A 21,337-nucleotide genomic window follows, 5' to 3' on the forward strand; every position below is an offset into this window, starting at 1 on the left:
GATATATTCTTTTTTTAAATGCGTGTGAAGGCGTCCAAAACAATATATGTAGGCTACAGTACAATGTAGTGCTGCTCATCTTATCTTCAATGTTCAACACTCTTTCTCTCTCCTCCCCCTCACCATCTCTTTATCTCTGTCTTTCCCCCCTCTCGCCATCTTTCCCTCGGTCTCTGTCCCCCAGGGCTTCTTCGTGTCAGTGTTTTACTGCTTCCTGAACAGCGAGGTAAGCAGATACATTTTTGTCCCATGATCCCCCACCTACTGTACCCGTAATGCCTTTTTCTTTCCAATCCCTTCCTCCCTCCACCCCTCCTCTCATTCCTCCCAGGACTATTGGAAACATGTCCACTTGGCAACGTTGCAAGCCAAGCAGCAGGGTTACCTTGGACATGCAGACATCAGCATCAATAGGATCACAATGAGCTTCACCCTGGCCCAACTCATATATATATATACACACCCCATGTCAGAGGCTGCATGGTGCCCTGGTCAAAGGTGGAGCAGTATATAAGGAATAGGCTGCCATTCCAGATTTTCCTAAATGGATTTATCATAAAATGTTAATCGGTGAGAAACCTAAATCTCGCATGAGTTACAAAAGATTGCTTGCCCTAAAACCTGACAAATCCTTGGGAGAGCTGTGAAAGTAGCCTTGCTACACGGCTTGACGTAAACATTGCAGTTACCTCCTTCTCAGACATCCCATTCTCCCTGGAGCAATCTCTCTCAACTGGAGACTGCCCGTGTCATGTCTCATGGATCACTCATCCGAGTATTTTTGGTTTATAAATGCATTTATTTTACCTCGGCATTACAAGGATAGTCAGGAAGGATGAAATGAAGCCTACACACTAACGCCGAGTAAAGATCAATGAACGTTAGCATGACGCCACTTAGAATGGCAGATATCTCCCGCTGAGATGCAGTTACTTAGGGCAAAAGTGGCCACTCAATAGACATGTGCTGGCAGTTTGCTTAGCTTATCAACCTTTGTGTCTCCTGTTGGGTCACTAATGTTGAGCAGCTGCTAATTTGTTGCTCTCGATGGCGACATGGGAATACATCCAAAGGACAAATGGTGGAGTTCAGCGGTTGTTCAAATGTTATCATGAACGATCAGCGGTCTGTGAAGCAAAGCCTGAGAGGACCGAAAGTTTTTCTTCCTGCTTTTTTTCATCAATTACAAGGTAGGGAGAACCAGAGTAGTGCTAACCTCAGACATACAAGCACATGTTATTGACTAGCCTTCTCTGCTCTGATATTGTAGAAGTGCTGTTACTCAAGCAGTAGGAATGAGAGTAGAAAGAAGTGCCACTTTATCCGTACCAGTCAGCCGCGGCCGACTTTTAGCATTCCTATCTAGTACAGCTCTCCTTCACACTCACCACAGTGCAAGCTCGGCTAATGACCTAACTGATATTAACGCTAACCAACTGCACTGAAATCATGATGAGGGATTAACCTTCTCTCTTCTCCATAATCTTCTTTTAATAACTCCTATGCTGCTGGGAGACCCCTTGAAGCAATACACACAACCCTGACTCTAATGACAGACTTAGAGCATGCTGATAGGGGAAAACCTAGCCAAAACAAAGACGCACTCAACTTGTGATAACCTCACTAGCAGGGAGAAAATGGATCTGTCGGGTATCTAAGAGTGTAATCCTGAGTAAAAACCCCTTTGTGAAAAGACTAAGCAATACCTGGATTATGGTGGTAGTTATGGTGTATTTGTTGAATATTCCAGAGTCCGGACGGAGTCTTTTTGTAGTGTGTTTCAAAGCCACTAGACCCCACAAGCTGATGGACATATTGAATGTCCTGACATGTATTGAATCCCATGAAAACTAAGTGGTGGTCAGAGTAAAACGTTCTCAGAACCTCCCTGCAACCAAAAAATAAACATTCCCAGAACAGGCAAAATTTTTACTTCTGTTCTCAGAACGTTTAAAAAAAAAACTTTCAGTTTTACCGTTCAGAAAACATATGGCTTCCTTCCCACAACCAGTGTGAAACCAAAAACATATATTCCTATAACACATGATTCCACATGTGAAAGGTTATGTGATCACACATGAAAATCCACATGTGAAATATAATCATGTGAAGTGTTCCAAAACGACATTGTTTCACATGATTTCACATGTGAAAGGTTATGTGATCACATGTGATGATAGCGTTCCAAAACCACATTGAAATCCTGTGATTTTCCATGTGAAATCGTGCTTTTACCACTGAGCAGTATTTCAAACCATCATTTCTCTGGCGACTTCTTAGCTTCACAAATTGCCTTCTCTAAAAACGGGTTATTTTGAAATGTTAATGGTTTGACACTCATGGCAGGCTGTGTGTAAGATTGTCAACCTGTCAGGACAATAGGCTAGTTTATTTTTAACGCCCACCCACGAACAAGAAAAAGAGCAGGCCAAAATCCCAGCCTAGCCTATACTACAGTAATCACCTCTAACCTTATGGGAATACATGTAAAACTCATATTTGAGTAGATCTACCTACAGTAACCTGTGAATAATTATAGAGTAGTGCAAAATGGTGCATCAAAGCCGCCTACTGTTATTAGACCAACACAGGTTCTTAAACTTTTCTAGCCTAGGACCTTTTCCAAAGTGCTAGAGTACAGAGCCAAAATAGAACAAACGTGTCACTGTCCCAATACTTTTGGAGCTCATTGTATGATATCAAACATATGATTAGAATGGAAAGCACAGGAAACTGCGGTAATATTGAACGTTTTATGTCATACAAAATAACGCCATATCTCTTGTGAAATTCTGGAATTGGTTACCGCAGTGAACTGAAGGTAGCTATTCATCTCAGTTTGTATCTGTTGTTCTGCTAATATTCTTCTGAGTTTTCATTTATTTCGTTTATATTCATTCAACTCTACACCTTTTCACCTTTTTCTTTGTTGTCAGATTAATGACAACAACAGATACAATAGACAAAAACACTCAGTGAAGGATTATAGGCACGAGCGTTGGAGTATACACAGGCACACACATTCACTTACACATGCATTCACTAATGCCACAATCTCCGCCTTGGTTGGCATTTCTTTTAAATGGTTCCATTTTGCTTCCCAAGCTAGGTTTCCATCCAATTTGTGACAGATTTTCATGCGGATATTCTAAAATCAACATAAAAAATATGCACATTTTCCCACCAGAGCTGTGTTTCCATCAAACTGACTTGTTGCAGATAAAAAGCCCTGCATCTTGACATAGTGCACATAAAAACACTTAGTCATATAACTTTTTATTTACAGGATAAAACCAAAAGTTCTATGTGTTTCCATCCTAGTTTTATCTTTGATGATGGTTTTGGCACAAAAAGTTTGCGATAAACAGCAAATGTGCCCACTTGGCACGTACAGTTGAAGTCGGAAGTTTCATACCTTACCTTAGCCGAATACATTTAAACTCAGTTTTTCACAATTTCTAACATTTAATCCTAGAAAAAATGCCTTGTTTTAGATCAGTTAGATCACCACTTTATTTTAAGAATATGAAATGTCAGAATAATAGCTTTTATTTCTTTCATCATATTCCCAGTGGGTCAGAAGTTTACATACACTCAATTAGTATTTGGTAGCATTGCCTTTAAATTGTTTAACTTGGGTCAAACGTTTTGGGTAGCCTTCTACAAGATTCCCACAATAAGTTCTGGGAATTTTGGCCCATTTCTCCTGACAGAGCTGGTGTAACTGAGTCAGGTTTGTAGGCCTCCTTGCTCGCACACGCTTTTTCAGTTCTGCCCACACATTTTCTATGGGATTGAGGTCAGGGCTTTGTGATAGCCACTCCAATGCCTTGACTTTGTTGTCCTTAAGCCATTTTTCCACAACTTTGGAAGTATGCTTGGGGTCATTGTCCATTTGGAAGACCCATTTGCGACCAAGCTTTAACTTCCTGTCTGATGTCTTCAGATGTTGATTTAATATATCCACATAATTTCCCTGCTTCATGATGCCATCTATTTTGTGAAGTGCACCAGTCCTTCCTTCAGCAAAGAACCCCCACAACATGATGCTGCCACCCCCGTGCTTCACAGTTGGGATGGTGTTCTTCGGCTTGCAAGCCTCCCCCTTTTTCCTCCAAACGTAGTCTGCCTTTTTTTTGGAGCAGTGGCTTCTTCCTTGCTGAGCGGCCTTTCAGGTTATGTTGATATAGTTAATATATCGACATATAAGTTAATAAACTGTTAATAAACTAATAAAGTTAATAAACTGTTAATAATAAGCTAATAAATTGTGCATGCTTTGCCAAGTCACAGTGGGAGGACCACACAACATAGCATAGCTTGAATGCAAGTTTACTTCAAAATGATGGTAGTATGTCAATATTTGCGGATAAAAGCGTTTTTACTGCAATTATCACATTTTATTTCACAGACCCAAAACATTTTCCCGCGTATATAGTTTTGTCAACAAATTAGCTGTTTCCAGCAGGCCTGTCTTTACATTTTTTATCCAACGAACTTTACTCGAATAAAAAAGGTGAGATGGAAACCTGATTACAGCCTCTTTTGTGTGAAAGGCTTCCAGTCTCTGAGAAAAGAGCGGGAAAGTGATTCCTTTGTCCTTTTATCCATGAAATCACTCCAGCACTCCCACACTGTACTCAAACTGTCAGGCAGCTATTCTACCTACAATCATTAATATACAGTTATTATTATTCTGTACTCCCTAATAAACACACAAGGCTCTATTCGCAGACATAAACGAATGTCTTTACCGTGTTCACACCCCTACTGTACACAGTCCTCATCCTCTGTGACATATTTCCTTCAATTCCACAGCCAACTGTGTGAAGTGTTCCAAAGGACACATGATAAGACAAAGTGAAACGATAGAGCTGCTTGTTACTCTAGTTCTTTAGAAGCGGGTGAAAAAACAAACACATTGGCTTGAATTAAATATACTGTCATCTACAGGCGGACAGCTTCCCAGCCTGTCAGAATGTGATAGGCGTCTTACGTAATGCCTGTGTTTTAGTAGAATCATGGATACAAATAGTATGCTTATGAGCGTTAATTGTCAAATACATAAACACTTTCCCGCTGAAGAAAGAGAATGTTCTCCATGTAGAAGCTCTATGGAGCACACAGTGTCATGACTATAAGATGAGAAGGGGAACAACCCGAACTTAGATGTTGATCTTTTCAGCATACTTAAACCAGGGAGCCAAAGAACATAGTGCTGCTTCTCCTTTGTAAACTAAATGATTAGTGAGAAAGGGGTCTGTACACTTATCCTTTGACACATCCAGTCAAAGTTTGGCCTTCTAATGAGGTTCATAAGATCCAAAAGCAAATAAGGAAAGTAGTTCTCATCATGTCACTGCCTTGCTATCAGAGAATACAGGGTGGTCCTCATGGTGTAGCACAAGTTCCGTGCCTTAAAAGCTTCTACCTCCCTCTCATTTTTAACCCCATGGCATTGTCCCAACACTGTCCTCCTCTTCTCCTTGGTTACCACAATTTGGAAATTGCATGAATGGGATAATATTTTAATTAGGTGAAAACAATTCAATGGAAACTTACTTAACCTGCCAGTTAACTATAAGTGGTATTCAATCAAACTGACATGGCTGATTATGTCGTTTCTGCGCTGAAATGTTACTTTAGTCAAAAATTACACTGTCCTACCACCCAAAATCAATTTTTATTTTTCCCCTTTTCTCCTCTCTCTTGCCCTCCGTGCTATCCTCTCAGGTGCGTTCTGCGGTTAGGAAGAGATGGCACCGCTGGCAGGACAAGCATTCAATCAGAGCTCGAGTGGCGCGCGCCATGTCCATCCCCACGTCGCCCACGAGGGTCAGCTTCCACAGCATCAAGCAGTCATCAGCTGTTTGAGGACCAACAAAACTCTGCTTTGGCTGAAAGCCCCCGTCTAACCTCTCACCGCCAACCACCCCTCCAACATGTCCGCCACAGAGCACCTCTTTCCCCTCTTCTCTCCAAACCAACCGAGGGAAAGAGCTACAGTGATGGTTCACACAGGGTACACTTGGTCTGTAAACACAAAGCTCACAGACCCCCTCCCAGGGAGCGGTGACCTCTGTAGTCTCTCGCCTGCTGATATATTGAGGTACGTTCGCTCAGTGCGTTCCCTCTGAACGCTACGGAGGGTCAGGATGACAATGGCCAAACAATGTAATGTCAGGAGCTGACTTTTTGCCAAAAGGCAGCACAGGGAATTGGAACAATCCCTGTGGCGTTGGCGGATTCAGTTGAGAGGTGACGTTTGATGTCAGATAAAAAAAAATAACCTGTTTGTCAGTAAATGTTGTGTTTTTTATTCTGCAAATTCCAGAAGTTGGAGTCCATATGGATGGAGTTGGAGTCCATATGGATGGAGTTGGAATCCAAATGGATGGAGTTGGAATCCAAAAAAAGACTTTGAGAGTGGGAAGAAAATTATACTGGAGCACGTGCTTGTATCAGTGTCAAATACATGATCGCTGTTGGACTGACCTGTTCAAGATCATCGACACAACCATTTGATTCTTGTTCCTTTGCATGTTTCTATTTTCTGTGGAAACATTTTTGAACTTTGAGTTGGCTATGCTTGCTGGCGCTGCAAAGTGAATGACTGCCACGGACCATTCATTTCAGGTCTGTCCATACTACTGTCTCTAGAAAACTTTCTCCCTTTCCTTCCTTCTGTTTTTCTTATGGATTATTATCTTCACAGAGACCCATGTTCCCCGATGTGAAATCTTTGACCTCCATTGAAGATGGATGCCTTTCCCATTATCCCTACAACAACAACCAAGGCATTGTGCAAGCGGAAAAAGTGATGTGACTTTATCCAACACTGTTACTAATGTGAATGAGCTGTGAAAATTGGTACGCACTGTCAAAATTATTTTCTGTTGAGTGAGGTTGTAAAAGGTGTTAATTTTCAACTGAATAAGCACTCCTTTATGAAAGCACTTTTGTTTATTTCAAATTCCAAAATGACCAGCACCGTAATAAGACAATGTCCACTTTAGCATAGCATTGTTAAAAGCCAGATTGGGAGAAATGCCAAAAAAAATTCAAATATTTTTTATTTTTTAATTGGGCTAGCTATGTTAAGGTCTGAAAGGAACGTGGATGTTTTGGTTGATTCATCTCTGCAACTTGCGTAACTTATCTATACTAAATCCAGTGGGTACTGATAATACTTTGCTGAAATTCTGCAAATCCTTTCATCTTGAGCCACCCATTATGAAGGACCATACAAAATCTGATATTCATTCCAACTCATTCCAGAACATAAAACCATTTATAGATATTGTCATGCACATAGCACAACTTTATTTTTTAATTTCACATTAATAAGTCAAAGTAACTAGGAAAAGAGGAACACAAGGTCTGGAAGATGATTGAGTGAATGCTGACTTCTTGTGGTTTGTTCTGACAAAGGGGAATAGAGTGATGCATATTCAGATAGACATTGTCTAGACAGGCCCTAGACAGGACCCGTCTCAAATGTATTGCAGTAGGATTCACCTCTCTCTCTCTGAAAAATATTGTCGGAGCCCTCCCAAAAAGCTTGTGAACTTGAAGCTTCAATCTCAGGGCTCAGAGAACCAGTTGGCTTCCACACACAACCCCACACAGCACAGGATGAAACCAATTAAGACCAAAGTGTTACTTGGTGTTGTGAAGATAGCTCGGCCCAGTAGGTAGAGCTCTGAGAGGACTGTGAGAGCTATAATGGCCTCGCCCACAGGGACTTCTCATCTCTCTCTCTCTCTCTCTCATTCTCTCACTCACTCACTCACTCACTCACTCACACACACACACACAGACCAGCGTGGTCCGCTAATTAGCTGTACCTGCAGGGAGTCACAGCTAGCTTGGCTGACAGCTAAGAGCCAGAGACAATTCAGGAAAGAGAGAAGAGTACCAACTCTTCTCCTGACTCCTGTTCCCTGCTGTGCAACGTCTCTATGAATGAGCAAGTGAATGGAAGAACTGGGAATGAAATGAAAAGGGCTTTTGTGGTATAGATAGAGGCAAGAATGTGAAAGCAAGGACAGTGAAAGCACCCCCCCAAAACATCTTCCTGCAGCCATGCCCCCGGGCCATAGTGCACAAACAGGGACAGAAAAAGCGATTGCTAATTCGCAGATTGTCGGTCTTGTTGGTTGTGTTCGTTGTTTTGATGTTTTTCTTAAGGGTTTGAAAGTCATAGAGTGCTGTTTTTCATGTATTTGTTCATACAGACCTTTGTGCTTATTTGGAACACAACTATATACAGTATTTTCAACGTCATGTCAACCCAAAAATTCTATGTGATGTTTAATCAACGTGGACGACTGATTGGATTTGCAAAAAGGGATTTATGTATTTTTTTCACCCAACTTTTAACCTAAATCCAATGATAGGGTGGCATTTTTGGTTGATTTCACGTTGAATTCACGTTAGTTGACAACTCAACCAAATTAAAATGAAAACTAGATATTGAACTGACGTCAATACAGTGGGTATCCGAAATCAAAAATGACGCACCCTGTCACAAGATGCTGTGATTATTTTGCAAAGTCATAAACAAAGCCAACCCTCCGTTGCCAGATATTAGAGGTCGACCGATTAATCGGAATAGCCGATTAAAACTAGGCAAGTCAGTTAAGAACACATTCTTATTTTCAATGACGGCCTAGGAACGGTGGGTTAAATGCCTCGTTCAGGGGCAGAACAACAGATTTCTACCTTCTCAGCTCGGGGGATTCAATCTTGCAACCTTAGAGTTAACTAGTCCAACGCTCTAACCACCTGATTACATTGCACTCCACGAGGAGCCTGCCTGTTACGCGAATGCAGTAGAAGCCAAGGTAAGTTGCTAGCTAGCATTAAACTTATCTTATAAAAAACAATCAATCAATCAATCATAATCACTAGTTAACTACACATGGTTGCATATAATCGATGTGGTGCGTATCGTTGCTCCAATGTGTACCTAACCATAAACATCAATGCACAGAAGTATATATTTTTAAACCTGCATATTTAGCTAAAAGAAATCCAGGTTAGCAGGCAATATTAACCAGGTGAAATTGTGTCACTTCTCTTGCGTTCATTGCACGCAGAGTCAGTGTATATGCAACAGTTTGGGCCGCCTAATTTGCCAGAATTTTACGTAATTATGACATAACATTGAAGGTTGTGCAATGTAACAGGAATATTTAGACTTATGGATGCCACCCGGTAGATAAAATACGACACGGTTCCGTATTTCACTGAAAGAATAAACGTTTTGTTTTCGAGATTATAGTTTCCGGATTTGACCAAATTATTGACCTAAGGCTCGTATTTCTGTGTGTTATTATGTTATAATTAAGTCTATGATTTGATAGAGCAGTCTGCCTGAGCGATGGTAGGCACTAGCAGGCTCGTAAGCATTCATTCAAACAGCACTTTCGTGCGTTTTGCCAGCAGCAGCTGTTTATGACTTCAAGCCTATCAACTCCTGAGATTAGGCTGGTGTAACCGATGTGAAATGGCTAGCTAGTTAGCGGGGTGCACGCAAATAGTGTTTCAAACGTCACTCGCTCTGAGACTTGGAGTAGTTGTTCCCCTTGCTCTGCATGGGTAACGCTGCTTCGTGGGTGGCTGTTGTCGATGTGTTCCTGGTTCGAGCCCAGGTAGCGGCGAGGAGAGGGATGGAAGCTATACTGTTACACTGTAAATACTAAAGTGCTTATAAGAATAGTCAAAGGTATATGAAATACAAATCGTATAGAGAGAAATAGTCCTATAATAACTACAACCTAAAACTTCTTACCTGGGAATATTGAAGACTCATGTTTAAAGGAACCACCAGCTTTCATATGTTCTCTTGTTCTGAGCAAGGCACTTAAACGTTAGCTTTCTTACATGGCACATATTGCACTTTTACTTTCTTCTCCAACACTTTGTTTTTGCATTATTTAAACCAAATTGAACATGTTTCATTATTTATTTGAGGCTAAATTGATTTTATTGATGTATTATATTAAGTTAAAATAAGTGTTCATTCAGTATTGTTGTAATTGTCATTATTACAATTAAATTTAAAAAATCGTCCGATTAATCGGTATCGGCTTTTTTTGGTCCTCCAATAATCGGTATCGGTATCGTCGGTGAAAAATCATAAATCGGTCGACCTCTACCAGATATGTCTATAGACCACAAAAATTGGTTGATCTGAATCGTTTTTTCCTCCCAGCCCCTTTTGATCATTGGCATAAAGCAGTCAGAATAAAATGTGATTTCATTGGCAATGTTGTTTACAGATTGCTTTCAGTGATAGTTATAAAACGTATTGTCCGACAGATGTATCCTATTCGTTGAAACAAATGATCACAAGAATCACAGATGCCTGTCACCTGTGGGCTCTGCTTTGTTACCCAGTCAGGGATGCTACAGCCCTCTAACACACACCATGTACTCCTAAACAGCCAGGATACATAAGGTTATTACATTCATTAGATTGGAGGTGAGTCTGGAATGGAATTGCCAATGTATGATAGTGTTATGCATTCCAATTCCAGGTATCTGCCTCTGTCATGAAAATATGTTACCTCATACCAAAATGATTTACCCTGGAATTCCAAAGCCAGTTGGTTCTCTGTTATCACTGTTACCAGATTTTCGGGACTTACGTATATTCCAGTTATCATAACCAGATGCTATTGAAAACCTTTTCAATCAAATGCAGTATTTCAGTATTTTGTAGCAAATTGACTTTTTGGCTATTTTCCTTCCTTTTCCAGGAAACAGGAATATTGTCATTATTAGTATAGGTGTCTCTCAAAGTGTGTCGTAGTCAGCATACTTCTCTAATATAGTAATTACATTGAAAATGGCTCTCATTATCCAGTATACAGTACACAGACAGCTTCATAATGAATTCCAGTTATTTGCACAAATGCTATTAGTGTAGTCAGCTGTCATACCACTGACTGTCAGCAACATCAGTGTGATCAAATGTTCTCTTGTTTTTCTTTGCCATTCCCCAAAATAGTTTGTGGTCACGAACGTCCTCCAAAGACACAAGCGCAGCTATCTAGTCAATAGGCTGTTCTTATTTCTTGCCCTATTTCTTCATTTCAATAAGAAATGCTGCTGCCCTTTTTCATTTTTGCTTGTTTGTTTTGTTTGATTTGTGTCTTTAATTGTGCAGAAGGGTCTTGTCCGATTGCTCTCGATGCAGTTATAGTTACCATAACAACGATGTAAGTAAGTGTTCTTTCTCGGGTATCTACGTTGTGTTTGTCTTTTGTGAAGGTCAAAGAAGCTAAAACATTTGTATTTATTTAAATGTCTAAGGCACACAGAATTGTATATTTATCACATTATTTAAAGGGTACAGCTTTTGTTGAAGGACACAGGCCAACATAACCTATAATGTGGATTGATAAATACATCTAATTGTGTCCACAATGTGTCTACTTAAGATGTTTTAATGATGAAAGGTGCGATATGTAGGTTGATGTCATCTTTTTCACTTGTGTTGTTATGTTTGATAATGTCGCAATTCAATTTTCTTTCCTCTTTCAATGTCCAAGAAGGAAAAATTATATTTATTATGTTTATTAATCTACTTGTTCAATGTTGGAAAGCGTTGAGGAATTGTACAGAGTTTGTGAAATAAAATGAAATACATAGCAATCTAATAAGGAAAATGTGGAGAGAGTTCAAGATATATGGAACAGTGCTACTACATAAATTGTGCATTAAAATGTGTTTTTTTTAACAAACCACAAAAATCTGTCCTTTCCTCTCTTCCATATAACATAACTTCTCACTGAAATCATTGTGCAATAACATTTTACATAATATTACATTTTTGACTTCAGAAAATATGCAGCAAGTTATTCTGAGAGACAATGAATGAGTGATACCACACAGTGTAATGTCATTCAATACAATATAATTGACACGAGTGAGACGTTTCACAGATGTTTGTAGTGGCATACAGTGCCTTCAGAAAGTATTCACACCCCTTTACTTTTTCCACCTTTTGTTGTGTTACAAGGTGAGATTAAAATGTATTTTTTGGTCATCAATCTACGCAGAATACTCTAATTTCAAAGTGGAAGACAAATTCTAACATTTGTAAAAAGAAAAATATGAAGAAAAAAATATATATATTTTGATTATATAAGTATTCAACTCCCTGAGGCAATACATGTTAGAATCACCTTTGACAGCAATTACAGATGTGAGTCTTTCTGGGTAAGTCTCTAAGAGATTTGCACACCTGGATTGTACAATATTTACACATTATTATTTTTAAAAAATCTTCAAGTTGGTTATTGCTAGACAGCCATTTAAGTATTGTCATAGATTTTCATGCCGATTTTAAGTCAAAACTGTAACTAGGCCACTCAGGAACATTTATTGTTGTCTGGGTAAGCAACTCCACTGTATATTTGGCCTTGTGTTTTAGGTTATTGTCCTGCTAAAAGGTGCATTTTTCTGTTGGAAAGCAGACTGAAAAAGCTCTATTCTGTTTATTTTTATCCTAAAAACAACTCCCTAGTCCTTGCTGATTACAAGCATACATATAACATGATGCATCAAGCATATAACATGATGCAGCCACCACCATGCTTGAGTTAGGAAGGACGTCTGTATCTTTGTAGTGACTGGGTTTTGATACACCATCTAAAGTGTAATTAATAACTTCACCATGCTCAATGTCTGCTTTTTTAATGTTCACCCACCTACCAATGGGTTCCCTTCTTTGCAAGGCATTGGAAAACCTCCCTGGTCTTTGTGGTTGAATCTGGGTTTGAAATTCACTTCTCGACTGAGGGACTTTACAGATAATTGCATGTATTTTTGGTATTTTTTTAGGATAACCATTAGCTGTTGCAAAAGCAGCAGCCACTCTTCCTGGGGTCCACACAAAACATGAAACATAATACAGAACATCAGTAGACAAGAACAGCTCAAGGACAGAACTACATACATGTGTGGGGTACCGAGATGAGGTAGTCATTCAAAAGTCATGTTAAACACTGTTATTGTACACAGAGTGAGTCCATGCATCTTATTTTGTGACTTGTTACAAAAATATTTACTTAATATAGGCTTACAAAGGGGTTGAATACTTATTGACTCTGGACATTTCAGCTTTTCCTTTTCAATGAATTTGTAAAAAGTTGTAAAAACATAATTCCACTTAACATTATGGGGTATTATGTGTAGGCCAGTGACACAAATTCTAATGGTGCGACTGCAGTGGCCGGCTGAGGCGGACAGGGCTTTTAGTCACCTGAGGGCTCTGTTTACATCCGGCTCCCGTGCTGGCTCATCCGGATCCCCCTTTGGCGTTCATAGTGGAGGTGGACACGTCCGAAGCTGGGATAGGAGCTGTGCTCTCTCAGCGCTCGGGTACGCCAGCTACACCCAGAACACTACAAATTGAGAGACTTTTTGCCCCCTTTGCATACACTTACGTATACTTTTGTCAGAAGGAAATATATATATTTATTTTTTAATATATTTATTTTTTTATTCAGGGGGTACTGCAGCACCCTCAGCACCCGTACTTGCAAAATGCCACCGAGTTTTGTTTTGTGGACTCTTAAAATCAAACACATTGTTCCAAAGAAATGCTTGCACGCAATTTAGAAAAACTGTAAATCTTTGCCATCAAACTGTCATCTATTTTATTTTTTGTCAGATGTTCAAACACCATCCTCAGACAAAAGATTCATTTTTGGTGCAATTATCATTACTGGATGAGGCTCAAATTACAGTATAAAATCTTACTATACCAAGTGATTGTGCAAAACACACGGCCCTGGCTATAATACATGCTCTATATGTTTACTCAACAAAAATATAAACGCAACAACTTCAATTGACTTCTTCTTAAACATACTTGTCCTCATTCAATCTATTTGAAGAAACCCTGATTTATTGATGGTAGATATATACTGTATAAATACTGTCAAGAGATAATTCTATGTGGCATTAAGCCTTTTGTTTGTCAGTGCTGCCATGATAACTGGTGGATACATGTCACTTTATCTGTACTGTATATACAGTACATTCATTGTTATCATCAACGCATGACTAAGAAGAAGATCAGAGATTCTTACAGACTAGCTTTGATCCCTTCCACATGACAAGCAAAACATATCTATTGATATGACAAACCCATACATGCACATTTAAAGCTAGAATCTGTAGTTGCTACATCCATTTTTTGTACTTATAAATGAATGATATACCCTTTGATTCTTGAGGAATATAACGTATAAATGCCTCATGAGCTCAATTCAACTGACGTACCCTATCAGAACCTTAAAATATAAGCTTACTCCATTGTTTGTAAATAACTTAAATAAAAACAAACACTGTATAGCCTAAAAACATAGTTAAAACTATAATGTTGATATCGTAAATAGTCAGTTCTTGCTTCCATAGCTCTGTCTATGAATTTTAGAGTGGTTACATTTCTCCAAGCCCATCCCTCAGCATTTTACCAAAACAGAGGCACGGTATCCCTTTTGTTATTGTTTCAACTGCAGATTCTAGCAAGTAAAGTAATTAAGCCTTGTCCAAGCCGGAGCAACCCATGCATGCACCTTTACAAAGATACAACACTTTGTTTTTGAAAGCCCTTTAGCTTTAGCTTGTGATCCCTCTACATGATTGCGATTCAAATGCTTTACACAGACCCCCGCCAGCAAAATCCAGAGGGCTTAATGTGGATGAGAGAATCTCTGGCTAAGGAGAAGAGAAGAAACTGAGTAAACACAGCAGCCCAGTTGAGAGAGCCACGGGTCAAGCCAAAGACAAGTGAGAGCTTTACAAGTTATTAAAGTTGTGTGGGTGTGTTTTTGTTCAGACTAACACTTCATAGTTACTTAGAAGTTTGCTTATGACATTTGATCCTCATTGTGCTTCTTCTTACAAACTATTCAGCCCAGATGAGAGCTGAGGGCTTAGTTATGTAGTCTGCTTCCATTGAGATCTCTCCCTTGCGTCACTGTGATTCTATAGAGCGAAATATGTCTTTCTCTGAACACATTACAGCTTCTTAGCAGAGGTCTGGGTTCAATAACACAGAGCATTATTAACTGAAAGCAGACATGTAAACAGGGAAAATAGATTACACTTAGTGTGTGTATCCCTGAAAGTTATGTTATCCTCAACCTCGGCAAGATGATTTCCAAGTCAAACGTAATGGACTTGGCTCCTGTGTCTGTGGCAATGTAGTTCTGTCAGACTTGATTGTACATACATGCATGTGTAGACAGGTGTGTCCCTTAAGAAAAAAAACATGTGTTTTTGGAACACTTCGCATGTGATGATGTGGATTTCCCCATGTGAAATCACGTGAAACCACGTGTGTTTGGAACACTTCACATGTGACATTTCTCATGTGAAACCATGTGTGTTTGGAACACTTCACATGTGACATTTCTCACGTGAAACCACGTGTTTTTGGATCACTTCACATGTGACATTTCTCACGTGAAACCACATGTGTTTTTGGATCACTTCACATGTGACATTTCTCACGTGAAACCACATGTGTTTTTGGATCACTTCACATGTGACATTTCTCACGTGAAACCACATGTGTTTTTGGATCACTTCACATGTGACATTTCTCACGTGAAACCACATGTGTTTTTGGATCACTTCACATGTGACATTTCTCACGTGAAACCACATGTGTTTTTGGATCACTCCACATGTGACATTTCTCACGTGAAACCACATGTGTTTTTGGATCACTTCAAGTGACATTTCATGAAGTTTCAAATGTGGATTTCCACGTGGTCATAATCTTTCACGTGGGGATAACAATTTGTGATGCCCTGCAAACAAAGACAAGTCCTTATGATACACACATTATTTGTACATATTTGATATACATGACTACATTGTGTATGTTTATTTCTACATAAATTATTATTCAGCCTGTGCTTACTTGGGATTTGAACTCACTTATTGGTTCAGGGCATTCCGATATCCTTGCTACACCACCATGTCTGTGTCAATAACTGATTTCACCTGTATTCCTACACTTTGGACTTGAAAGTAAATATCAGGTTTGTTAAAAATACAATCAAGAAAAACTATTATATGTCATATGCCCCACCAACATTATACAACGATACAGAAAACCCTAAAATTGCTTAAATAAGTCAATTAAATCAATGATGAGACAATAGTCAGATTAACTGATAACTAAAATAGCAACGCAGATGGAACTCTTTCGCTAAGTGCAGAGCTGTATTATAGGTCATGAATCTGTAGGGGATTTCTGAAAACGAACTCACACATGGAATTGCATTTTCATATGTGAAAATCGAATTTGCAGTTTTACATATAAAAATGTTGTCACGTGTAGTTTCATGGTATCACGTGTTGATATTTTGCATCCCCATGTTGTCACATTTATTTAACATGAGATCAGGTTTTCTATCACATGTGCTCAAATGTGTAGTTTTATGTTATCACATGCTTGCTTTTACATTTTGACATACAGTACCAGTCAAAAGTTTGGACACACCTACTCAATTCCGCCTACTCAATTCCTGGGTTTTTCTTTATTTTCACTATTTTCTACATAGTAGAATAATAGTGAAGACATCAAAACCATGAAATGACACATAGAATCATGTAGTAACCAAAAAAGTGTTAAACAAATCCAAATATATTTTATATTTGAGATTCTTCAAAGTAGCCACCCTTTGCCTTGATGACAGCTTTGCATTCTCTCAACCAGCTTCATGAGGTAGTCACCTGGAATGCATTTCAATTGACAGGTATGCCTAGTTAAAAGTTAATTTGCGGAATTTCTTTCCTTCTTAATGCGTTTGAGCCAATCAGTTGTGTTGTGACAGGGTAGGGGTAGTACACAGACGATAGCCCTATTTGGTAAAAGACCAAGTCCAAATTATGGCAAGAAGAGCTCAAATAAGCAAAGAGAAGACAGTCCATCATTGCGTAAAATTTCAAGAACTTTGAAAGTTTCTTCAAGTGCAGTCGCAAAAACAATCAAACGCCATGATGAAACTGGCTCTCATGAGGAGAAGATCCAGAGTTACCTCTGCTGCAGAGGATAAGTTCATTTGTCACACCCTGATCTGTTTCACCTGTTTTTGTGCTTGTCTCCACCCCCCTCCAGGTGTCGCCCATCTTCCCCATTATCTCCTGTGTATTTATACCTGTGTTCTCTGTTTGTCTGTTGCCAGTTCATTTTGTTTCGTGAAACATACCAGCATTTGTTCCTCTGCTCCTGTCTGTTCTTGTCCTTCCCAGTTTTGACCGTTCTGCATGCCCTGACCCTGAGCGTGCCTGCTGTTCTATACCTTGCCCCACCTAAGTGGATTATTGACCCCTGTCTGCCCTGACCTTGAGACTGCCTGCCATTCTGGACCTTTTGCACCCTCTCTGGATTACTGACCTCTGCCTGCCTTTGACCTGTCATTTGCCTGCCCATGTTCGAGAAATAAAACTTTTGTTTTTTCGACACTGTCTGCATCTGGGTCATACCTGAATCCTGATAGCATGAACTGGCCATGACTGACCCAGTAGACCAGCTCCACAATGCTGTCTCTCTGCACGGAGCCACCATTAGAAGACACGAGGAGTTACTTCAAGGTCTTATGGAGGGACTACATTCCCTGACAGAACGTCATGACTAGGCGTTCGATACCTTGCTGGAGCAATACTGCGGATTCCCTACTGGGTCACACCCGTGATCTCCCAGCCTACCCCAGTGTCCCGAGAACCCCACTTACCTCCTCCATGTCACGTTCCTGACCTGTTTTCTGTTAGTTTTGTATGTGTTAGTTGGTCAGGACGTGAGTTTGGGTGGGCAGTCTATGTTTTCTGTTTCTATGTTGGTTTAAAGGGTGACCTGATATGGCTCTCAATTAGAGGCAGGTGGTTGTCATTTCCTCTGATTGAGAGTCATATTAAGGTAGGTGTTTTCACACTGTTTGTTGTGGGTGGTTGTCTCCTGTGTCAGTGTCTGTATGTTACGCCACACGGGACTGTTTCGGTATCGTTCGTTCGTTCGTTCGTTTTGTATGTAGTCTGTTTCCTGTTCATGCGTTCTTCACGTTATATGTAAGTTCGTGTCCAGGTCTGTCTACATCGTTTATTTGTTTTGTAGTTTATCAAGTGTATTTCGTTTCGTCTTCGTCTTGTTTAATAAATCATTATGTCACATAACCACGCTGCATTTTGGTCGAATCACTACTCCTCCTCTTCGTATGAAGTTACACTCCAGAGCACTACGCTGGAGATTCCGGAACCTGTCGGGCTTTTCTCTCCAGTGCTACCTCCTTTTTGAGCTGCAGCCTTCTTCATTCCCCTTGGACCACTCGAGGATAGTGTACATCATAACGCTGATGTCCGGGAGGGCACTCGCCTGGGCCACGGTGGTGTGGGAGCAACAATCTGCCGTCTTCCTCAGTCTGAAGTTCGTGGACGAGGTTTGGAAGGTGTTTGATTCTCCGTTGTGGGAGAGAGGCTGCTCGCAAGCTGCTCCAGCTACGTCAAGACTCCCATAGTGTGGCAGACTACGCAGTGGATTTCTGTACGTTGGCAGCTGAGAGTGCTTGGAACCGGGAAGCGCTGTTCGACATGTTCCTACACGGAGTATCGGAGGAAGCAAAGGATGAGCTTGTAGCCCGGGAATTACCGACGGATCTTGACTCGCTCATCGCCTTGACCATTCGGATTGATTGGAGACTACGGGAACGAAGGAAGGAGAAGTGATTCGATTTCACTCGTCCATCCAAGGATTCCACCTCACCTCCAAGGTAATCCCGGAAGTCCCTGACGTCTCCGTTGCAGAGAGAACCCGAGGCTACCCGAGTAGTCTTCCCAAGCCCATGCAACTAGGCAGAGCTAGGCTGTATCCAGCTGAATGGCTATACAGGCTGCACACTAAGAGCTGCTGTATTGCGGGACTAATGGTAATTTCTTCTCTACCTGTCCACTAAAAGACCTTGCTCACCGATAGGAGCGAGTACTCTGGTGGGCCATATGGAGAACTTTTCCTCTCCAATTACTCACATCCCTTTCCATGCCGTGTTGCTATAAGCCGGGTTATTGACTGGTCAGTGCTGGTAACACTGTCTGTGATTTATTTAGAAATCAATGCAGATTTAACCAGCATGGCTACCACAGCATTTTGCAGCGATACGCCATCCCATCTGGTTTGTGCTTATTTGGTACTATCATTTGTTTTTCAACAAGACAATGACCCAACATACCTTCAGGCTGTGTAAGGGCTATTTTACCAATAAGGAGAGTGGTGGAGTGCTGCATCAGATGGCCTGGCCTCCACAATCACCAGACCTCAACCCAATTGAGATGGTTTGGGGTGAGTTAGACTGCAGAGTGGAGGAAAAGCAACCTACAAGTGCTCAGCATATGTGGGAACTCCTTCAAGACTGTTGGAAAAGCATTCTAGGTGAAGCTGGTTGAGAGAATGCCAAGAGTGTGCAAAGCTTAATATATGATTCCATATGTGTTATTTTATAGCTGTGATGTCTTCACTATTTTTCTACAATGTAGAAAATGTTTAAAAAAAGAAAATAAATAACTTGAATGAGTAGATGTGTCCAAACTTTTGACTGGTACTGTATGTTATATATATATATATATATATATATATATATGTGTGTGTGTGTGTGTGTGTGTGTGTGTGTGTGTGTGTGTGTGTGTGTGTGTGTGTGTGTGTGTGTGTGTGTGTGTGTGTGTGTGTGTGTGTGTGTGACTAAACGAGAGAGAGCGAGAGAGAGAAAGAAAGAAAGCACACACACAATGAGGCTTTGTTGGACCTTTATGCCCATGAGACATAGCAGGTTAACGCTTGATCTGATTTAATCTAGGCCATACTCTCACCAAGCCGAGCCAGCACACGCTCACCCCAATATATCTGCTGTCTGCCAGGGCTGTTAGACAGTGATGCCAGGGGACACAGTAAAATGATTGGTAATGAAAGCAAGACACACTGTGCAGGGTTCAGAGAGCTGACTTTACCTAAAATTACGCCCATGGGTATGACATGTACTGGCTCATGGAGGTGAATGAGAACCTCAAATTTTCCTTTAAATATTATATTTTGATTGAAAATAGAAAGGAGAAACTGCTATGATGAACATTACACGTGGATTCATGAACCAACTGTTATTGTTAAAGACATTTAAAGATCTTCAAGGTGACAAAACTAATGTTGTGAGAACACTGTTGCCCATCCCAAGGTGTTGGGGGATATGGTACTTCCCTGCTCTGTCATGTTCAAGGTAAACAAGTGGTGATAAAACATGTAAAAAGAGTGTTTTGTGTGTGAAAACAGTTTGATTGGTCAAAACAAGTGAGGAAAACTTATACAGTAACACGTAGCGTTCATGGAAAGTGTGTACAGGCATATTTAATATCTTTGGGTCGAGTACAAAATTATTTGGTCATGTTTTGGCCCACGCAACACACATTTCTAAAGACATGTTTACACTTTGTTATTATGGGGTATTGTGTGTCGATGGGTGCTAGAAAAATTATTTTGAATCCATTTGAAATTCAGGCTGTAACACAACAAAATGTGGAATAAGTCAAAAGGTGTGAATACTTTCTGAAGGCACTGTAGACTAACACAAAATATATAATTTGCAATAGATTGTTGAGTTGGAACGTGTGCGTGTGCGTGTGCGTGCGTGCGTGCGTGCGTGCATGTGTGTGAGAGAAAACATGCATGTTTTATGTTGCAAAACCCTACCAAGTGCATTATCGCTCTCTGTGGAGTGTTTTGCAAATAGTAACTAAAAGGGTCTCAGAAATAGCAACAAAAACGATCAACAGCAATATGATGTAGCACAAACATGTTTATATGAAACCATAAATGTTACCATTTTTACAGCGTGTTGTTTTTGTCAACGCTCTCACTCACAGTAATGATGAGACTAATAGTATTTGGCATTATGTCATACCTGTAAACTGCAAATCACATACCTTTTAATCTCAATTATTCACTTTCACCATGGTAAACAAACATCGATTTCCAGCTATCAAATCATGTACTGATCGTTTGTCTCACATTTATTGCTCTCATTCATGATTTGGGGCATCAGACCACTGCAGGCTAATGCATCGCAAACATGATAAATTCGCCTCTGCCATCGTTTTTAGATTAACCTGAACAGCTTTGTCAGTTATGGAGAAATGCCTTCAGGTTATTGGAGAATGAAGGAAATTTCCTTGATGCGTTGTGTTCAATCATGGTAGCTATTGATGGCAGGTGAGGTCGTAATGGGAAGGTATGTTTATGATCAAAGCTTGTTGGTTAAAGGCACAA

The 21,337-nt window shown here is 40.2% G+C and overlaps 1 protein-coding gene across 1 annotated transcript in view; it reads left to right on the forward strand.

The window, feature by feature from the left end:
* LOC139564871 (corticotropin-releasing factor receptor 1-like) overlaps nt 1-11,762 on the forward strand; it is a 160,579-nt gene extending 148,817 nt beyond the window's left edge. The window contains exons 13-14 of the mRNA XM_071384708.1: nt 185-226; nt 5,734-11,762. Coding sequence (XP_071240809.1) covers nt 185-226; nt 5,734-5,874 — 183 coding nt within the window. The 3' untranslated portion in view covers nt 5,875-11,762. The remainder of the gene's footprint in view (nt 1-184; nt 227-5,733) is intronic.
* Nucleotides 11,763-21,337: the final 9,575 nt, after the last annotated feature.

This window comes from Salvelinus alpinus, chromosome 36 (genome assembly GCF_045679555.1).
Source record: "Salvelinus alpinus chromosome 36, SLU_Salpinus.1, whole genome shotgun sequence".
NCBI lineage: Eukaryota > Metazoa > Chordata > Actinopteri > Salmoniformes > Salmonidae > Salvelinus > Salvelinus alpinus.